Source organism: Scleropages formosus, chromosome 17, assembly GCF_900964775.1.
Source record: "Scleropages formosus chromosome 17, fSclFor1.1, whole genome shotgun sequence".
NCBI classification, from domain to species: Eukaryota; Metazoa; Chordata; class Actinopteri; order Osteoglossiformes; family Osteoglossidae; genus Scleropages; species Scleropages formosus.
In genome coordinates this window covers 16,857,903-16,879,074 of record NC_041822.1, presented here as the reverse complement: position 1 = coordinate 16,879,074, position 21,172 = coordinate 16,857,903, and the positions used below count along the sequence as shown (strand labels likewise).

The following is a 21,172-nucleotide window of genomic DNA, read 5'->3' as shown; positions in this document are numbered from 1 at the left end:
TCCTAGTGGATTCTGCCAAATCTTGAACCCAGGGATACTTGGGTTGCGTCTGTTGCGTTGAAGAAAAGCGTCTGTTAAATGAATAAATGTACTCCTCTGACCAGGGACACGTGGTCACGCAATGTCTTTCTGAAACATGCCTGCCCGGTGGATTGCAAAACTTCCCTGGCTTCCTTTAATCCGGTGGGTTACAACTCTGGGCTGTTAATGCACCCAAGTTGTGCTCATCTTTCCTAAATCTGAACTGGCATTAATCAGGTATCCGCCCACTCTTTGAAACCTCTTGTCCCGAGCGGGGGTAGCGGCAAGCCAGACCCTAAGCCAGCAACATGGCACAAGGCTGAAGGGACACACTCAGGACAGGATGCCAGTCTGTTGCAGGACTAGAACCCCAGGCCCCCCAGAGAGCAGGACCCGGCCAAACCTGCTGCACCACCATCAGGTATCCCGCTGGAAATAATTCACCTTACTTGGTACTCCAGAGATCAAGAAACTGGTTAAAATGTCTCTGGCCTTCAAGAACTGGAGTATTTGCACCCATGTCCTAAGGTGTAATGACTCCAGACTCCCCTTGCCTTAAGGTATAATTTGGACCCTACAATTTGCACAACTAGCCATCATCTCCCACTTATGATAAATGCTTTACAGTATGTGAACAGAAATTTCTATTCAAAATGTGCTTTGATACTTGTGATGTCAGGCAGCTTTGTCCTCTGTTGCTCTGTCATCTTATAGCCGTGTGCTGCTGCCTCACAAGCATCTCACAAATATTTCATCCAGCATCTACCCTAGCTTGTGCTGTGTGCTTCCAGAATAGACTCCAGACCACCAAGACCCTGCATTGAACAGGTACTTATTAATAATAAACATAGACATTTTACTCTTAAATCTCTCAACACATAACACACGCACGCTGTCTGAAACCATTTATCCCAAGCCGGGGGGGGGGTCACGGTGAACCTGAGCCTAACCCGGCAACACGGGGTGCAGGGCTGAAGGGGGAGGGGACACACCCAGGACGGGATGCCAGTCCATTGCAAGGCACCCCAAGCAGGACTCGAACCCCAGATCTACCGAAGAGCAGGACTCGGTCCAACCCCCTGCACCACCGCGCCCCCCCCAGATGAAAATATTTAATCTTTATTTCTATGAAATGAAAATGCTGAAGATTTAAATAAAGCATAATGCATCTGTACCTTTAGAGACATGATACCTTTAAGTTGTAGCATAGCTGGTGCTTTTACCCAGAGTAAATTACAGTGTTTCACTCACATACATACCCCACATGTGTATGTAGTTTTTAATGTATCAATTCACGGTTACAGGGTTAAGGACTTTTGTCAGGAGTGAGAAGTCCTTCTCCTAGATGATATAATTGTTCTTCAGAAAGACTTGCAGTACCTGTCCTGGTGGGGGGGAAAAAAAAAAAAAAAAAAAAAAACATCCTAGGGATTTGGGCTTTGATCTAAGATACTGGAGGGGGAAATGGGACTTGAACCAGTAACCTTCACATCATAGGGCCACGTTGTTAACCACGCTGCTTTATCTACTTATCTCTTCTGAACTTATGCCATAAAGACACGCGCGAAGCCGCAATCCGGGAATCCACCCCCCCCCCCCCCCCCCCCCCCCCCCCCCCCCAACCCCCGTTGGGCCTCAGCCTACGGTGACGCAATGGAGGAGGTGGAGCAGCCGGGTGGAGACGGAGCACGGGATAGGTTCGCTCGGCTCGACTCGGCTCGGCTCGCCTCGCCTCTCCGTGTGATATGTGGCTGCGGAGGTGGAGACGGGGAATACAGCCCCTCCAGTCCGCTGTCTCCTCACATACCGGCGGCCGCCATGGAGCGGAAACTCGTACTAGAGGAGCAGGAGGCTGAGTAGCGGAGGGCGCTGCTGTCCACGGGGGGGGGTCACGATCCCGACCGGCCCGTCAGTCCGTGGCGTTCGCTTTCCTTTCTTATCCTTTCCATCATCTGATCTGGCCTCTCGAATAGATAGATTCACTCACTCAGGCGGCGCCATTGTTTGTATGTAACCTCGTTTGTTAATAATTCGACGTGTTTTTAAATCCGGAGCTGTCGTGTTTTTAGGAAAAAAAGAAGAAAAAAAAACAAAACAGAGAAAGAGAGGCATCATTATATATTTAGCGATCGGCCGCTGTTTGTTCAAAGAGAGAGAGAGAGAGAGACACCACGATGTTCGAGACGGGACAGATCCTCCTCGTAGCGCTGGACGTGCTTTGTCTGGTACTCGGTACGTGTCGCTCCTCGCCGCCCGCCTGTCCGTCTGTGTGTTTCTCACAAATCCTGCAGATCCGAATTACTAGTAGTGTGAAACAAGGTATTGTCATGTCATGATTGAACCGAGTAAGTAAGTGTGACAAAGTCTTATGACAAAAATCTACCAAGCCTAGGTGATTATAATTTTATACTAGGAAGGATGTCTTGCTTATATAAATTGTTTAAAATCCAAATTTGAATTGCTGACTTAAAATAATCACGGGTGATTCATGTTTATGTATACATAAACACTCACACAAACATGTGTATGTTATGTACACTATATGTGTGTATTGGGTGGCACAGCTCCTGGGTGGTGTGTGAGGATGCGGGTTCGATCCCCGCTCAGTCTGTGTGGAGTTTGCATGTTCTCCCCGTGCCTGTGTGGGTTTCCTCCGGGTGCTCTGGTTTCCTCCCACACTCCAAAGACATGCTGTTTAGGTTCCCCCATAGCGTGTGAGTGACAGAGTGAATGTGTGTGTGTTCCACTGATGTATGGATGAGTGACCCAGTGTAAGTAGTGTATCTAGCAGTGTAAGTCACCGCGGTGAATAAGGTGTGTGGGATGGTAACACGACTACGTAGAGTTCATTGGAAATTGCTTTGGAGAAAAGTATCTGCTAAATAAATAAATGTAGCGTGTGTGTGACTGTATAATATATTGGACGTGTAGAAACCGTTCAAGCTCTGCACACATGTAAGTAAGGGTGTGGTAATGAAGGGATTTTGCATAAAGTTCCAGGGCGTAATTTGCCGTACACCCAGTGTTTGTAATTGTGCAGCATGTCATGTGACTTTGTGACTTTGGAATGATGTTACACAGGCATCTCACAATAGCAGTGACCTGGGTGTGATTTGGTACGTATGTGCATTTATCGGCGTAACAAAGGTTTCGCTTACAGCCGGCAAATTTTCCATTACACGTGAACACATCTCGTCTGTCCTTTTCGTCGCTTAAATGTCTTGGCCGAGACTGGCCTGAGCTATGAAATGTGGTTTAAATAAAATGAAGTGAAAATTTTTGAGCGAACGTACGCCACAAGCAGGACATCGGGCAACTGTACGGTGTAGTGGTTGAGGATGGGATGTGTGTAAACTATTGTCAAAGAGAACTTTTACTGAAGTTTTCCAACTGTGTAATTTTCTAAAATTGTAACCCATGTAAATTTTGGTTCTTGGCTCCGTGCTAAACAAATATTTAATCAAGTACCTTATCACATGGCCTAAGCGATATGTGTCCATTACTTCCCAATCGATATTCATATTTGCCATTATGTAACAACATGAATAAACACTGGTACAGACATGGTAATAGTCTTGTACGCTTGCTGGCACTTTTGAGTACAATAAACTGAAATAAAAGGTTCAGGAAGGGAAGTACTTAACCATGCAACTAATGAAGTCAAGTCAAACAGGTTTATCCTGAAAGCTGCAGTATCCAACAGACATTTTGGATTGGCGGAGTCCAACCAGTCGCCACCTGTATTTTGACTCCGCTGTGTCCAGGTGGGGTATGGAGAGATCAGCAAGGTATCAAGGGACCTCTGGAAAACCCAGGAGATCATATGTCACGTAGAGCCCTGTTTGTTGGGATGGTGATCATGTGTCGCGTAGAACCCCGTTTGTTGGGATGGTGATCACGTGTCACGTAGAGCCCCGTTTGTTGGGATGGTGGTCACGTGTCACGTAGAGCCCCGTTTGTTGGGATGGTGGTCACGTGTCACGTAGAGTCCTATAGGGTGGAGCAGTCATTGTTTCAAGTTGGGACCTTCTTATGTCAGTGCTGATGTCTCCAATGTCACGCTAATCTCTGGTTTTGGAAAACCAGCTGACAGCAGCCATCATTTTCTTGTTAGTCATAATGGACAGTGTCAGGGACTTCTTTCACGGGATCATCGCTGTCGCGCATCTGCACTGTCCACGTCGTTTCTCGCTCAACGTGCCGAAAGTCAGCTTCCGCAACCTTTAATGAAAAACCCGTGACTGCTAACTGGTTTAGCAGAACGTCCTGCCCGTTCCCAGAAAGGACCGTGTGGCTAAATTCATATGAAATTCCCTACATCTAGTTATTGAATTCCATTGTACAATTCAATATCCATTATAATGAGCTCAAGAATGGCCTTTTGGTTATGACACTGTAGTTATTTGCCGGTGTGCTAAAAATGAAGCTGTTCAGAGAAGATGAGGGATGCCATGCCACCAACTAAGACTTGTTTCATTGTAAGAAGTGCCAGCTGAACCTTTGTAGTAGTCGGGATAATACAGAGTACTGAATACTATATAAAGTAGTAAAGTAGCTGGTAGTGTAGTGGTTAGAGCTACTGCCTTTGGATGCAAAGGTCGTAGGTTTGATTCCCCACTTCTAGCTGTAGTACCCTGTATTCAGATATAGGGGGAAACATTAATGAATCTAAGCAGGAAAAAGTATGTGTTCAGAATAGTGGTTTCAAATCCTGGGAACACTTTCATGTCACTGGTCTCGAATCTGCTTTCCAGCCCGTTAGCGTCGATGCATTTTGTTCTTTTTTTTGAGCTCTTGGACCTCGGATCACATAGTCGTCGCAAGTGTGTGAACTGTGTAGATGTATACCTGTGCAGCCATTCTAGATCCCTTGTTGGGGACATTCATGGAGCTCTCTTTATAGCCTAGATATTGATATAATTTTTTTTTTTTCTTTTTGCAGCACAGGGTATCGTATGAGCTTATCAAGTGCCTTGTTGCGATACAGAGGTTACGTTGTGCCCGTTGCTCTCTGCCGTTTCTCGTGATCATGCGCTCCCCCTCACCCCTCCCTACTGCCTGGCTTTAAAAAGGGAGCTTTTGAAAGACTTATGAAACGGGCCGAATTCTGAAGTAGCGCGAAGGGGTGCCGTGAGGCAGCATTGTGGCACACCCGTCGCTGGAGCAAACAAAAGAGATGGCTTCCAGGCCAAAAAAACATACTGTACCTTCACTTGTCTGGTATTTGAGCAACTGGCAGGATTCACCTCTTGCGGTTTTATCTCCAGTGAGTCAGCAAAACATGAAGGACGCATGTTCCACCTACAGCATCCGGAGATCTCGTACTGTATGTGCCAACAAGAGGCGGAGGCTGAAGAACTGTGCTTAAGACGTTAAAATTATCGTTTAAAATCCCTGTAAGGGAACTGCCGGGTGCAATTTTGGAACAAGGTACTTACCTTTGTTCCCCACCCCACCCTCAGGCTGATGATGATTATTTATCATAATGCACATTCTTCTCTGTGTAGTAAGTGATCTGGCTAGATAAATTTTACTTGTCACCGCAGTCCGGGGTTTCAAAGACTTCTTGAAGATACTGGCTTGGTTTTTCTTCCCGAGCTCTATATATATATATATATATATATATATAATGTTGCTATATGCATAAAATCTAACCTTAGCACAACCAAGTTTTTTAACATCAAAATGGAAATGTTGGTTTAAATGGCAGGTCATTCATTCTCAGTTTTGAGTTGTAGGACATAGTGTGTAAGTCATAGGTTGTTTTACTTGTTCATAGATGGAAATCTGTTAAACTGCACATTTAAAAAAAAAATAAAAATAAATAAAAAAAAAAAAAAACCAGAAACATTTTTCCTAGTTTATATTCACCATTTTTCATGAGAGTTTGGTCTTTGAATATAACTGAAAAAATGTAGGGTATTTAATTGTTATTTTTAGCCAGGGTTCAGAAGCACAATGAAATGGTGTGTGCCATTTTTTTTTTGTTTTTTCCTTCAGTTAAATGTCTTGATCTTTTATGTGGGGGGGTGCAGTGGTGCAGAGGGTTTGGCCAGGTCCTGTGCTGTGGTAGGTCTAGGGTTCAAGTCCTGCTTGGGTTGCCTTGCCATGGACTGGTGTCCTGTCCGGGGTGCGTCCCCTCCTTTTCCAGCCTTGCGCCCTGCTCTGCTGGGTTAAGGGGATGGGATAAGTGGTTTTGGACTGTGTGTGTGTGTGTTTTTTGTATGATTTATGCCATCAGAAAAACTATAGTCTTAACATGTTTAATTACGACGTGAACCTGCTGATCTGATGTGTGTTCCGTAGGAGCAGAAGTTCTAATGGAATAACAGCCTTAAAATTAAATAGAATAAGGTCTCCTGTACTTCATGGTTTTAACAAGAAGTATGCGAGATGTCTTTAATAGTAGTTATGATTCCTTTGCGTCCCTGTCATAAAATGCTTCCTTGACACAACAGTATCAGGCATGAGGTCAAAGGTTCTTATTGAACACTTTGTCATGATGATTTCTCGCCAGTTCGTGATCCAAGGGCACATGTTTGACTGAGTGGGTTGTGATTGCAAAACTTGATCTGCGACAGTTATCGCACACACTGTACTGAAATGCAGTAGAGCACAATATGAAACTACATTCGGAAAAATGTAGCATTTCCTTCTGACGCTCTCGGTTATAGATGATCACATTTCTGAAAAGCAACAAAATTGCTGGAATGAAGAAGGACGTATAGCTGTGTTGCAGATGGAGTTCATGCACGGAATATTTTCGGGTCATGAAAATACGACTGCATTTATATTCTCCAACGTGAAGTACAACCAAGTAAATAAAAGTGCATTTCACATCAGGCAAGTGGTTTAGATCAAAAAAAAAAAAAAAAAAATTTAAAGCACAGCTTGTTTGACACCATTTTGCTAGCGCACATATTCCAGTGGTTATCCATAGAAGTGATAGACAAACAGAAAAAATTTGCTGTTGAAAGGAACAGGTTGCGAAGGACTAATTTAGAAAGCTGTCAGGAGCTCAGGAGGGAAATGGGTCCAAAAGAAATGAGTTTTGAGACCATCCTTGATATAAGGAATTCAGCAGTGAGGGATCAGCTAAAGGAGGAGGTTAGGGGGGTTTGGCTTGGTCCTGCCATGTGGTGGCTCTTGGGTTCGAGTCCTGCTGGGGGTGCCTTGCAGCGGAGTGGCATCCCATCCTGGGTGCGTCCCCTCCCCCTCCAGCCTTGCGCCCTGTGTTGCCGGGTTAGGCTCCAGCTCACCGCGACCCTGCTCAGGACAAGTGGTTGTAGACAGGGTGTGCGTGTGGTTCTGAAACCACTATGGTAGATAAATATCAGTTCCCGCACTAATATGTAGCAGTTCTCATGGGAATTAATTTTAATGTCTGCATTATGACTTTATTGCTGTTGACAGTAATACAGCATAGATATTGCTGTAACTGATTTCCACAATTTTTACCCTTATTTGCTGTAGATAAGCACTTATCCCAAAGCAGGGTCATGGTGGTTCAGAGCCTATCCCAGAAGCATGGACAAGGCAGGGTATACCCTGGATGGGATGCTAGTTTATTGCAGACCACTGTATTCTCTGTGTGAAGTTCACACTTGAAGCTGGTAGTACAGGAGTTAGAGCTGCTGCCTTTGGACCCAAAGGTCACAGGTTCAATTTTCACCTCTAGCTATAGTACCCTTGAGCAAGGTACGTACCCTAAATTGCTCCAGTAAAATTTCCTAGCTGTGTAAATAGGTAAATAATTGTAGGTATGTTAATATTGTAAGTTGCTTTGAAGAAAAGTGTTGAATAAATGTGAGCTGCACTTTTTTGATTTGTTTAGACTAATATTTTATAGAGAGATTGAAGTTTTTGAACAGGCTCGACAAGTCCAAAATTTGACTTTGGAAAGTTCTATAACCTTTAGGTGTGCTGTTAAATTTGAATTTGAAGTCTGATTTAATCTCGGATGTCTTTAACCATTTTTTCCCTGCTTTCTTTTTTTTTTTTTTTTTTTCTAGCTGGACTTCCATTTGCAATTCTCACACCGCAGCACAATCCGTTCAAAAGAGGATTTTTCTGTAATGACGACTCCATCAAGTACCCCCTCAAAGAAGACACCATCTCCTATCAGTTGCTGGGAGGGGTCATGATTCCAGTCACAGTGATTGTTGTAAGTGATTCGTTTTGGATTCTAATGGCCTCATATGTCTTGAAGCCCTTCCTCTGTACTTGAGAACCATCATGCAATGGTGAACACTGATGGTCTAGTAGTTTCAAATGCTCTTGCTCATCATTTCGGTGTTTGTATTAAAAACAAGGGATGTCTGCAGTAGAGCTGCTCGTGTTTATTTAAGGGTTTTTGGAAATTTTCCGTCAGGAATTAATAAAGTGCCTTTCCTGTCCCATCCGTTCGTCCTCAAGCCCAGTAAAGAACCATCTAAATTATTAACGACAAAGGACTCTCCAGCGAGATACTCCTCACCTGTTCGACTGCCAATAATTTTTTACGTTACTTTTCTTTCATATGACATCAAAAGAGTTTAGGTTTTTCCCACTTATTCGTTGCATGACATCATGGTATGCAGAAATGATCGCAGCTCCTTTTAAAACTGAATGAAATGTAGAAATTGATCACTGAGATTGTACATGGAGAAAACACAATGACATGCAGTTCTGGTTGGAAATAACTGCACTGATTTAAACAGATTTTGTACTCATTCATTAAATAATACTTATTTAAAAGAAGCGGCCAGATGCAGAAATAAGTAGGAATTCCACATTAATGTCTTTGTATTTTGCATAAATATTGATGTACTGCTCTTGTTTCTGCAGATGGTGGTTGGGGAGTGCCTTTTGGTGTATTACAGGCGCAAGTCCTCGTACCGGTGCAGCTATGTTGCAGCCCTCTACAAAGCACTGGGCTCCTATGTTTTTGGTGTGGCCATCAGCCAGTCCCTGACCGATATCGCTAAGTATTCCGTGGGCCGACTGAGACCCCACTTTCTGGCTGTGTGCAAACCTGTGCTGGACCAGGAAGATTGCCAGTCGGGCAGGTACATTGAAAACTTCACTTGCACGGGGGATGCGACCATGGTCAACGAAGCCAGGTGATGTTTACCTGCTGCTCACGTCTCAGTTCCTTCTCAAAACGGCATGTATCGCCACATTGGGGCTATGTCTCCGTTCCTCACGTGACACGGTGGTTAGTTCGGTAACGTAAGCCAGGTGTCGGTTTTCAGGCCATACGGCAAACTAATGTTCTTTGGTTTATAGAAACACCGGAAGATGCGTTGAGGAGCTCACGATAGAGTTGTGATTGTGCAGGCTGGACGGTGCATAGCTGTGCTGAGGTTAATGCGATCCTGCGGTGCCATCGACATGCTTATCCATTCCCACCCTTAAAGCCTTTTAATATGCTGCTTTATACTTTGTGACATGTGATTGTTGATGCCAGTTAACAACATGCTTCCTCTTACTGGGACAGCAGGTACTGTAGTGCAGTGTTAGAGATGTTGCGGCCAATGTTTTGCAATCACAGGACTAGGGTTCAAATTCTTGTTCCTGCTGCGGTCCCCGTGAGCACGGTATTGCTCCAGTAAAAATTACCCAGAATGAGTACATAAGTCGCTTAGTATACAAGAAACAAATATTGTTAGTTGCTTCTAGAGAAACACTTCAGTAAAATGAGTAAATATTAATAGCAAACAGCAGCAGTAGTCCAGCTGAATGCTGCTTTAAATGAATTTTATTAGATTGTTGCTAACAATTTCTTTCTGGATCACTTTCATCTCGCCCAGTGGCAGTTCATCAGTTTAGTATCTAGTGTCAAAATGAAAATGTGTGTTTGTGCTTACCGAACATTCACTTTTTATTGCCTTGCAGAATCTCCTTCTACTCCGGTCACTCATCTTTTTCCATGTATTGCATGGTCTTCCTTGCAGTGAGTATGAACGTCCTTCATTTCTTGGAAATGAAAACAAGCTGATGTTTACAGAGGAGCATAATCTTAGAATCATGGCTTTTGAGAGTAGCTATGGAAAGAACTGGTAAAAATCCAAAGGTATAAGACTGTGCTCCATTGTTCACCTCTTCCTGTAGTCCCAGCATGCTCATAGCTTGATTTCCCACCCCTTGTGAAGTAGTGTAGACCTTGCACAATTATTCAGTCATAAATACTTAAGTACTGTACATGTACATCATTTAAACAAATAATGACTGAGTATCTTGTCCTATAAAATTGTATCATGAAATTAAGATCTTCTCCTCAATCCATATTGATGATACTGGCTTTGCAAAACAACAAAATTTTTATCCAGTACCACGCTCATCTAATCCATTGGCTGGTGTGTATATGCCTTCCCTTGCCTTGTGAAGATAATTTGTTAATGAAAAACAGTTTTTCAGGTAAATTCTCATAAAATAAAGACATAAATACAAATAGTTTTAATGGTAAAAACATTTATTCCTAAGCCCCAAAACTGACACCTTTTTACGAAAAAATATCATGTATTTCTGTCAAAATGGAGCAAATTACTTTATTAATTAACATTAGGTATTAGAACAGAGTAGTTTCCTTTCATTAGTTACTCTATAATACGGTGTACCTTTCGTAGCTGTAAACTAGTGAACACTTAAATGTTTTACCACCAAAACAAACATTACTAATATCGGTATTTCTGTTTTAATTCAGTCTTTCGTGCAAAAGAACTTCGAAAAAAGAAAAAGACAGCAAGGAAAATGGTGCAAGTCATTTCACGGTCGCCGAACAAATTGACACATTGGGTCGTCCAAATGGGGCCTCGATTCAAACGTTTTAACGATTGAAAGCAGACGAAGGGTAACGCAGACTGAGAGCCTAACGTAGTGTGAGCCAAACTGTAACTGCCGCGCCGGTCATCTGTGAGGAAATCCAAATTCAGTCTTTATATATGTGAAGAAATTCCTCGTAAGCCGGAGTAGGTCTGTTAAGTAGGGTTACTCGTCGTAACGCCGAATTTTCATAACCCGAATGGGTGTATCGTTGTATTTCATAGTTACTTTTTGGAGTTGAAACTTGAGGTTTTTGCGGTAAAGTTTGAAACATGTGGCCAAAACATCTCCCCTTTAAAAACTGCTCTGTAGAGAACAATAGGTGCTTGTGAAAGTTCTAGAGAGACATCTGGAGTACAGGCTACATCTCAGCTTTGCTCTGGCTTTCCCAAGAGCGCAGGCATACATATGTCTGGCTCAGGTTCCGGAATGAAATGCCTTCCCACAAATGCCAGCGGTGCCTCGCAGATGTGACTCTAAGCACAAACAGTTGAGCTTTCAAATGTTTTGGAGTCATGTAGAAGGTCAGTGCAGAGAGAGATGTTCATACTCCCATGGAAAAGCTGAGTAGAGCATGTGAAATTGCTGACATTTAGATTATTGTTTTGTGAGAGCAGGTTTTTCTTGTGGCAACCCATCATTACAGAACATTTAAGCAAAACAATAGTATTAGCACTTGTTCGTTTCACCTCAGATGAAGAACTTTAGACGTAGACACATTGTTACTGAAGCACTGAAGATCATAGCAGATGGTGTGGTACAGATTTATGTTAGAAGATCTAGAGATAAATGGGTCTAAAAGAGAAGCATTTTGAAATCCTCCTTGAAACTGGAAAGGGATTCAGCAGGTTTGAGGGACAGAGGGAACTCATTCCTCCATGATAGGTTCTCAGGTTTGGTCCTATGGACTTCTGATTTTGGATGCCTTATGAGTGTTTTCACCAAGCAGCCAGAGGTGGAGGAACCTGGCTCCTACATTCCTGCTTATGTTATCCAAAGAATAAAAAATAGAATGATTTTTTTTTTTATCCAGAAGGGGGCCGTGGTGACACAGTGGGTTGGACTGGGTCCTGCTCTCTGGTGGGTATGGGGTTCGAATCCCACTTGGGGTGCCTTGTGATGGACTGGTGTCCTGTCCTCAATGTGTCTCCTCCCCCTCCAGCCTTACACCCTGTGTTGCCGGGTTAGGCTCCGGTTCCCCGCGACCCCATATGGGACAAGCGGTTCAGAAAGTGTGTGTGTGTGTGTGTGTGTGTGTGTGTGTGTGTGTGTGTATTTTATCCAGAGAACAGAAACAAAGAGAGTAAAATGGACTATTTTTAGACATGTATTCATATGTTTCAAGGGAGGCTGAAACTTTTTTTTTAAAAAAGCATTGAAGTAACATTGTGGTTAAATCAATAGTTCCAGTGTTTTTCAAACCTTAAGTGCAGCTCAGCGGTCATAAGACATAAGACGTCCCTTTCTGCCCTTTTTTTTTTTTTTTTTCTTTTTCAGCTTTACCTTCAAGCGAGGCTTCAGATGCACTGGACAAGACTGCTCCGTCCCACCCTCCAGTTTTTCCTGATCGCAGCTTCAATATATGTGGGCTTCACGCGGGTGTCAGACTACATGCATCACTGGAGCGATGTCCTGGTGGGGCTGCTGCAGGGGGCCCTGGTGGCCGTGTTCATCGTGAGTGTGTGACGCCTTGTTGGTCGGGGTCAGATTAACACGGCTAGCCTGCGCTGCGCCTTCCTTGGTATTCAGCAATGACATCATAGTCAGTTTATTAAAGCCTCTAGCTTGAGTTGTTTTGTTATGTTGAACAAGGTGTGGCGCTTAGTTATTCAACACACTTGTGTGTTCCAGCCCAAACAATAATTGCACTGTTTTAACTTACTGTCTTAGTGTTCCAGTGTATTTATGCTTTGAATGGTTCTTCCATAGTAACAATGAGTACTCTAGGGTATTTTACTCCATATTTCACGTTTTCTGTCTCCTCCTCTCTTCTTCGTCCAGGTGTTCTTTGTATCGGATTTCTTCAGGAAGCTGGAGAATCCAAAGAAAGAGGAGGAAATCTCACATTCCAATTCACAGGAGAGTCCCACTAATGGAAACCATTATGGCAGCACTCGCTGAGACCAGGTGGATTTCTGGGAGCGGGGGGCGGAGTGGGAGTGCGGCCCGTCAGGTGCGGGCAAATGCCACTCAGGTGACTGACTGAGGTCAGGACTGTCTCTTCAGGGACAGTGGAAGCTGCTTTGGCTGGACTGCTACTGCTGCTACCGAAACACCAATCACCTGAAATCAGTTTTTTAAAAAAAAAAAAAAAAATACTGATATCTAACATTAATCATGCAACGTATTGCATTTTTTATTTGATTTGTGAGTTTGGAACTTGTTTTATGTTGTGTGTTTTTATTTTTTCTGTGAGGGGAGGGGTTCATTACGAGAATAAAAATGAATAAAAGAGCCCAGACACATGTACATAATGTCAAATTGATATACTATTTAAAGCATAACTCCGCACAGCAGGTAGCATAGCTGTTAAGGACATGTAGCCTGAAGGTTGTTGGTTGAAGCCCTACCCCATGCTACTGCTTTAGTACCCTTGATGAAAGTACTTTGCCTGAATTAATCCAGTAAAAATACCCTGCTTCATAAATTTGCCAAATTCCAGACACTACTTTAGATAAGTGTCAGGTGAACAAATCAATAATTACAGGCATTTGCTAAGACAATATTTAAAAAAGGCTTAGATGTCGTGCCTGAAGCAACGATACTGTTTTTGTCACCTTACTTTGCTTAGTTTTTAAACTATAGTCATAAAGCTTTTCTGCAACAAAAGTGCCTAAAGCAGGAGTGGTCTGGCATTTTACCACCAACCAGTATGTTTCTTACAACTCTGAGGGGTTTTTTTTTTTTTTTTTTTTTGTTTAGGCAAAATATTATTTGGAAACAAGTGAGCAGAAGGACACTAGAACAGGATCTGTCTGGATTCTTTTGAGAACTGCAGTTGTACATTTTCCGTATTGAATGCGCACCTAGATCTGAACGGAAATAGACTGTGAGAGTTAAGTTAATCCGTTTGTCTTCATGTTCTATGTATTGTCAAATACAATGTATCTCACATTTTGTGGGAGTGTGAAATGAATATATCTGCTTTCATGTTATTGACCACATAAACCAAAGGCAGGCAGTTTCACCAGTGGAGAAAAGCAGAAACCAGAAATTGCAATGTTTGTTAATTATATTGACCTGCACAAAAAATATTTTTCTGACGGTTCGGGTGGGAGACCCTGTTTCAAACTCAGTTATAGGTTATCTTGATGGGCTAAACTATTCATGATGCAGTAAGGCCTTCCTTCCTTCCTTGTTTCTTCATTTTGCATTTTATGACCCTTCACAGCATTCTTTTACCCATGAAACTTATGCAACACACATGATTAAGTGCATTAGTCATGGCAATATCGACTTCCTTAAAGGAACTCTAATCACACTCACCAAAACAATGCTTTCGAATAGAATCCAAACCAAAGAGCTGTGATAAAATTAGTCTGGCTGTAGAAGTGAAGCTGCAAGTCTGGATCTAGTTTGTGGGTTCTTCTGCAATCTTGTACAAGTGGGCTGTGAGGGAAGTTGCTCCGATTCATTCTCATTTTGAGAGTCCCTGACTAATCAAGCGTGGAGTGAGCGTGTCGAGGTGAAGGACACGTTTACTGTGAGGTTCATCGTTTCTGTTGGGAGACGGTTTAGAGAACAGGAAATAAGAGAGAGGGAACTATAGAACCGTTTCCTACCGAGGGTGTAACGCATTTCGGAATAAACCCCACTGACCACAGGATTTCCATAAACGTGCAAATAACCTCCTAGACACGTGACAAAATGTCAAGACTACAGCTGTATTGTCTGCTATGAGGAAAATAAGTTAAATTTATTGTGCATGTAATTTTACTGAAATTTACAGAGGTCTTTGAACCTTTGGCCCTTAGTTACATTTTCGGTTCCCGGTTTCATCGTCATTCTTCGCTTTTGACTCGACGGAATTCATTTTGCCCAGTGCAAGCACTTCAGGATGGTCCTGTTTAACAGATTAAGAACAAGCACCCAGACTAACCACGATGGAAGGCCTTTAGCTGGAACAGACAGCTGACAGTGTTGTATCTCGTGGCACACGATTCGTACGGAATTCCAACACCTTTGCCGTGCTTGCTATACACAATTACATTTAGTAAGTATTTCTCACATATCCACTTAACTTGACACGGAGCTCAGAAAATGTTCTAAGGACATGCTGTCTGATGCAATGTAACAAACCATTTCTGCACTTGCTCAAAGCTAGACTGTCCACATTGATGTCATCACAAGCGCATTTCTCATGTCCTTTGCCACGGAAAACTTAATTACTGTAACCGAGTGCCCTGTTATAGCTATAAAAATGTCTAATCGCAATCTCATCTGTTTCAAAGTGAGCGACGGGACAAAGAGAAACTTGAATGGGAGGTCATCGTGAAACCAACAACTGTGCAAGAATGGCAGATGTTAATGGCTGAGATGCGAGAAAATGCTCAGTGCATCATAAATAATTTCACGAAAGTCATCCTGTTGGGCCGCGTAGCTAACGTCTCAATTACACCAGTTCTCAACGGGGCACGTGGGTAGTGCCAAGGGTCAAGAGGTCTGTTCGACACAGATCCAGCACAGGGCTTTGCTCAATCCACATCATCCCTTGAGTCATGCTGTGTGGATGCAGCATCATGCTTCTCCTTACCAGAGTCTGGAAAGCTTAAGAAATATCTAGGACAGAAGGGGGGAAAAAAAGAAAAAGTTGCACAGAAGCGGTTCTCCAGAGAGAGCCTGAAGTCAGTTTTCAAAGAAGTAGAAACCAAGTGCACCGATCTTGTTTGCAAGGTTGGCACAGACCTCCCTAGAAGACTTTCAAGTAAGACTTGTTTATAGTTGCTGCCAAAATCAACTCCACCCAATGAGTTCCCCCATGAAATGAATCAAGTCTGCATGTCTGGGTTCTTCCTTTCTGATGACATGTACTGAAACTGAACATGGAGCCCCTGAGTGACACCTCAGCCAGTTAAACTTTGAATTAATTCCTTTTTTAAAAATAAAAAAAGGAATGCAGATCCGCTATTTTAGCAGGTGTACATCAGGTGGAGAACAAAAAGGAGCCAGGTGACAAGAGTGGAAATAGAGTAAAAAGTTGACAAAGTGTTAACAAAAAGATTAGAAAATAATTTGTGCAGTCTGTTCAGATTACATTGTCAGATATTTTTCACTTGCAATAACTTGTGTTGATGTTAATTTGCCATTTAAGCATATTTCACAAAATTTTGGAAGATTTTAAGAAAAACGCATTATATATAAGGGTGGCTGGTAGTGACATGGTTGGAGCGGTTACCTTTGGCTCCAAAGGTTGCGGGTTCGGTCCCCGCCTCCAGCGGTAGCGCCCTTGAGGAAGGTACTTGCCCTACAGTTGCTTTATTGCCTGGCTGTGTGCCTGTGACTAGTTGTGGCCCTGTGATGGACTGGTGTGCCTCCCAACCCCTTCAGCTTTATGCTAAATGTCTCCGGGATAGGCTCTGACTCATCGTGACCCTCCTCAGGACAAGTGGTTATTGACATTGGCTGGTTGGCATCATCTATACAACATAATTATGGGTTTTGTTAATATAGTTAGATATCTGAAATGGGAACATCCATACGATGGAAATGTCTTAAAACCTAGAAAAATTCATTGTCTTAGTTCTTGTAATTATATGTCTCTCAGCAGGAGACTGGACTCACTAAACCTTTTTATTATCATAATTGTTGGTTGTCATTTGTGTGACCATCAATCATTTCAGCTGACAACTGAAGCCATTCTTTTAATTACTGAAAATACCAAGTTATGAAAACATAATTTTGTAGACTCTCAAATCCCAAACCAGATGCTTGCTTGAAATTGAACAAAATTTATACTTCAGTAATTTAGAGCCAACAAATTAAATCTGACGATGTAAACAACCATTAACCATTAAGACCATTAGTGAATGGCACATCCCTCCCAACCTCATTTTTGGCAAGTGTTTCGCACTGTATGGGGAGCCTCTCAAAAACAACCTTCCATATTCACAAGATCAGGAACAGGAGATCAGTCACAGACATGGTGTGAGGATGCTCTCGGGCTCCCTCATGTGTACTGTCAAGAAACACAAACTGAATTATGGGAGGAAAAATACTGACAGCAGAGCTGAATTGGACTCTGCACAAAAGGCAGCCGTAGAAAAAAAAATGCCACCAAAGTGCAAATAAAACCTTTACGCTTATAAGAAGTATATGGTGTCCTTCAAAAAGCAGTAATTTCCTTTACCGTTAGACCAGACATTACATGAACCACAGTAAAACTGGGCTGTAAATCCCACGTCTTTTAGCACATTGTTTCTATTTCGGGCTCTCGTGCTCAGTTCATGTAACAGGACCCAACTACACCTTGTATGTTCATTATGCATCAAACGGACAGGACGTTCAAAATAATCCCCCCCTTTTTGGCATCCAAGACCTCTGAGATCTTGACATCCACCCTGCAAAACAAAGAGGAATCTGCTTTAGGGAGAGTGTGAACCTACTGAGAGTTGTGGCTTTAAAAGACACACACATACATACATTTTCAGAACCACTTGTCCCATACGGGGTCGCGGAGCCTACCCTGTAACACAGGGCGCAAGGCCGGAGGGGGAGTGGACGCGCCCAGGACAGGACACCCGTCCATCGCAAGGCACCCCCAGCGGGACTCGAACCCCAGACCTACCGGAGAGCAGGACTGTGATCCAACCCACTGCACCACCACAGGCTTTAAAACATTCAATCAAAACTGAGTATTTACTGTAGCATATTATCCCAATTACCCATATCCACATATCTGAATTCAAAACAAATATTTACAGTGGGGGGGTGCGGTGGCGCAGTGGGTTGGACCACAGTCCTGCTCTCCAGTGGGTCTGGGGTTCGAATCCCGCTTGGGGTGCCTTGCGGCGGACTGGCGTCCCGTCCTGGGTGTGTCCCCTTCCCCCTCCGGCCTTACGCCCTGTGTTGCCGGGTAGGCTCCGGTTCCCCGTGACCCCATATGGGACAAGCGGCTCTGAAAATGTGTGTGTGTGTGTGTATTTACAGTGGTACTTCCCCTAACCCCTTAGAGGAAATGCATCAAACTGTCAAGATTCATACGTTACACATTAAACCAAACCATAAGAAAAAGCATTTGCAAACAACACAACATCCTGTTTTAAAAGGAATATTTCAAAATAAAATCCAGTTTGATGTCTAGACTTGAATTTTTAATCGATGTTGGCCTCCACAATTATTATAGGCATTCACGTTAGACAATAACATGAACCTCATGATATGCAAACAAAAGGATTTGTACTGTCTATACTTGAGCCATCCTCCGATACTCGATTTCTCTGCTGGTTGCCGATAACCTTTTTCAGACATTTAGTCGACATGTTTTTCAGGGGTAAGCATATTTTTATTGGAGATTCGCATATTAGACAATGCCAGTGATTTATTTTCAGCACTGTTGCAATTTTAATTCATCATCCTGACTTGAAAATGCAAAAAACATATACAGGTATATATCCAGGTTGCCTGCATTTTGTTGATAGCAGCACCAGAAAGCTACCAACAGTCTTATTATATTTAATAAAATTAATAAATAAGACAAAAATCTCTAACTGCATAAAATTTAATGCAGGAGGACAAAGATCGTAACAACGAAATGTTACAGAAAGGAAGTATAACAGAAGCAACGTATTTTCTGTAATACAGTACACAAGTAAAATGGTTCACTTAACCATGCAGCTGCAGAAGATACAGGCTTGGTGCATAAAAAAATAAGAAAAGTAGAGATGCGCACGTGTCCCTGCATGAACACGACAGGTGCAGTGTCCAGTGTAGCCTGAAGGCAACTTAAGACTCCACATGCGGCACAGTCAGGAGTGGTGCAAAGTTTATTTTCAATTTCGAGTCCACTGTGGTTGACTTCTTCATCACAGAAGCGTTTGACAGCCCATCATGCATAGACCACTGAAAATCATTGCTGTGATTCAGTGTCGAGATACCATGGAGCGAGAGAAAGCAGCCATGTACCATCTGTTATGAGAGAATACTAAAAAGCAAAAGATATTAGAAACCTTCATTGATCCCAGTCTGGTAAAGCTGCAGTAAAATGCTTGAAGTTAGGTAATTTATCACTCCAGTCCTTACAGAAGCAAGACGATACCTGTTAAAGTCAACAGTCGATAATCTGAGTCATAATGAGAGACATTGTTAAACGATCTGGCCGTGTAAAAGCAGACAACTTTCGTACTTAAACGTTTCATCGAGGCAAGACTGAAGTTATTACACTGTCATTAGCTTTGCTGGAAGAGGAAGGTAGGAAGCACTTCTTGTTAAGACTGAAAGAAATCCTTAACAGCTGTGAAAATTATGTGCATTTATTATATTCTACATGGTCAAAAAAAAAGATCACAATTACTTCCTCAATATTTTAATGGTGCCTGACAGCAAGCCAGTCACAGCGTAAATGGAATGGTGCTGGCTTGCCCTGTTATTGGTGAATTGATGTTTCCATGGCAACGCCCACATCTCATTTTTCTGAGCCGCTCACAACTGTGCAAGGGGCATATGGTTACGCTGCCCCAGTGTACCCGCGGGAGTCTGCGTACCGGATGGTGGCCAGCAGGTCCTAATGCTGGCTGACGTCGTGCTGCAGAAAAGCCTTTTCGGACTTTGTGATCTTGCTGGGGTCCAGTTTGTGAAGGTGCCCTCTTAACTCACACAGATGACTGCTACTGGTTCTACAGTGGCTATGGGCACTTGGAGGGCAGAGGGATTAGAAATACGGCTTTCTCTCTCTCTCACACACACAGAGAAGGTATTCACAGTGCAAGCTCCGTTTCAGGAGCTTGCAAAATGCTGTTGAGCATCTGCTGGATGGCAGCATCCAGGTCAAATCCAAAGTGTGCAAAGGCAGCCACCTTGTGGAGCTGAGCAAGGTCCATCTTCAGGGTGCCAGCCGCCTGAGAGTAGAGAAAGATAGACAACATCGGGAGTTTCTGTATGACTGCAGGGACTAGTAAGGAAACGAATAGCAAAGATGCTCAGCAAAAGCACTATTAGAAATATGACTATTAGCAAACTGGTATCACAAGTTATTCAGAAAAAAAAAATCATATTTTCAAAGATAATTTGCATTTCAGGTATGTCAACAGAATCTTTCCTGTTTTTAAGGCAAAATATACAGTGTGCAAGAAGAATCCATAAAAGGACTTATTGAAGATATTACTGTAAATATTTCACCAGGTTCATCACTAGGTTCTCTGTGTTTATAAATTGCAGTAATTCAAAAGCTGTATAATATTTTAGTAGCAGTAATTCTGTCTGCCTGATCTCACTAAGAAAAAATAAGAGGTCTCACCTGCTTCATTTCCCTAGTCTGGGCAACAGATCCTGCTTATGAAAGTAGAAACCCCACACTGATGGTCAGCTGAAAACCTAGCGAACAACTCAGCTTGCAAGGAAATCTTCGGAAAGGGCATGAACAGGTAGGTAACTTCTCCTCTTCCACTGCCATGTGAGGCCGCTGCCTTGGGGTACAGCAACAGAATGTTTCTTGTGTTTCTTCCAGGTTACTTTACTGTTAAATTTTCACGCAATTACACCAAAAAAGAAAAAAAAAATTTTTTTTTTTTTTTTTTTTTTTGCATAACCTTTTTGCGGTGAACATGGAGCTTGATTGTCATTCTGTTTGTCAGCAAAATAGATTTGGTGGATGCTTTTTCCTGCCAAATCCAGGGCTTACAGAATCTAGAACAAAAGAAGAAACACTGTGTCAGCCTCAATTCAAACATAATGGTTTAATTTATCTGATTTTCAACAGATTTCTCTTCTTGTGGTGTGCTGCAATTGTGAAGCAGGCAGGAAACATGTTGCCTCACTCACATTAAAGCGGTCTGCCTGCTGCCAGTGATTTGCTCACACTGACCAAGTCCATTGGGCACCAGCCTTGATGCCCATTTGCAAGGGTTCTCAACCCAAAACAAATGTTGGGAATGATGCCAGAGCCCTTTACAAACACTCCGCTGTGGTCTTTGAGCCCGTTGGATGCTAAACAAAGACAGCTGTTCTATGTGAATGCTATAATGCATCACATGGTATTCATGTTTTCTTATGACCCTCTGACATACCACACACAATGGGGGATTAGACCAAATTAGAGTCAAACATCACCAGATGGGTCAAACCTTTTCATCCAGAGTGTTTCTCAAGGCATCCTTGACTCGATCCAGCAGTCCATCATCAGTGGTTATGTCCA

General features: G+C 42.8%; 1 protein-coding gene across 1 annotated transcript; it reads left to right on the top strand.

The window, feature by feature from the left end:
- The first annotated feature begins 1,759 nt into the window (after positions 1–1,759).
- Positions 1,760–13,283, top strand: plpp1b (phospholipid phosphatase 1b). Its single transcript, XM_018758458.2, has 6 exons — positions 1,760–2,253; positions 8,034–8,185; positions 8,848–9,122; positions 9,898–9,955; positions 12,322–12,498; positions 12,826–13,283. The coding sequence occupies exons 1-6, from the start codon at positions 2,196–2,198 to the stop codon at positions 12,943–12,945; spliced, it is 840 nt and encodes a 279-aa protein (XP_018613974.2). The 5' UTR covers positions 1,760–2,195; the 3' UTR covers positions 12,946–13,283.
- Positions 13,284–21,172: the final 7,889 nt, after the last annotated feature.

Coding starts and splice junctions, on each gene's coding strand:
- plpp1b (XM_018758458.2), top strand. CDS start 2,196: ATGTTCGAGACGGGACAGATCCTCCTCGTAGCGCTGGACGTGCTTTGT. Junction 2,254..8,033: donor CGTGCTTTGTCTGGTACTCG/GTACGTGTCGCT, acceptor TTTTTTTTCTAG/CTGGACTTCCATTTGCAATT. Junction 9,956..12,321: donor ATTGCATGGTCTTCCTTGCA/GTGAGTATGAAC, acceptor TTTCTTTTTCAG/CTTTACCTTCAAGCGAGGCT.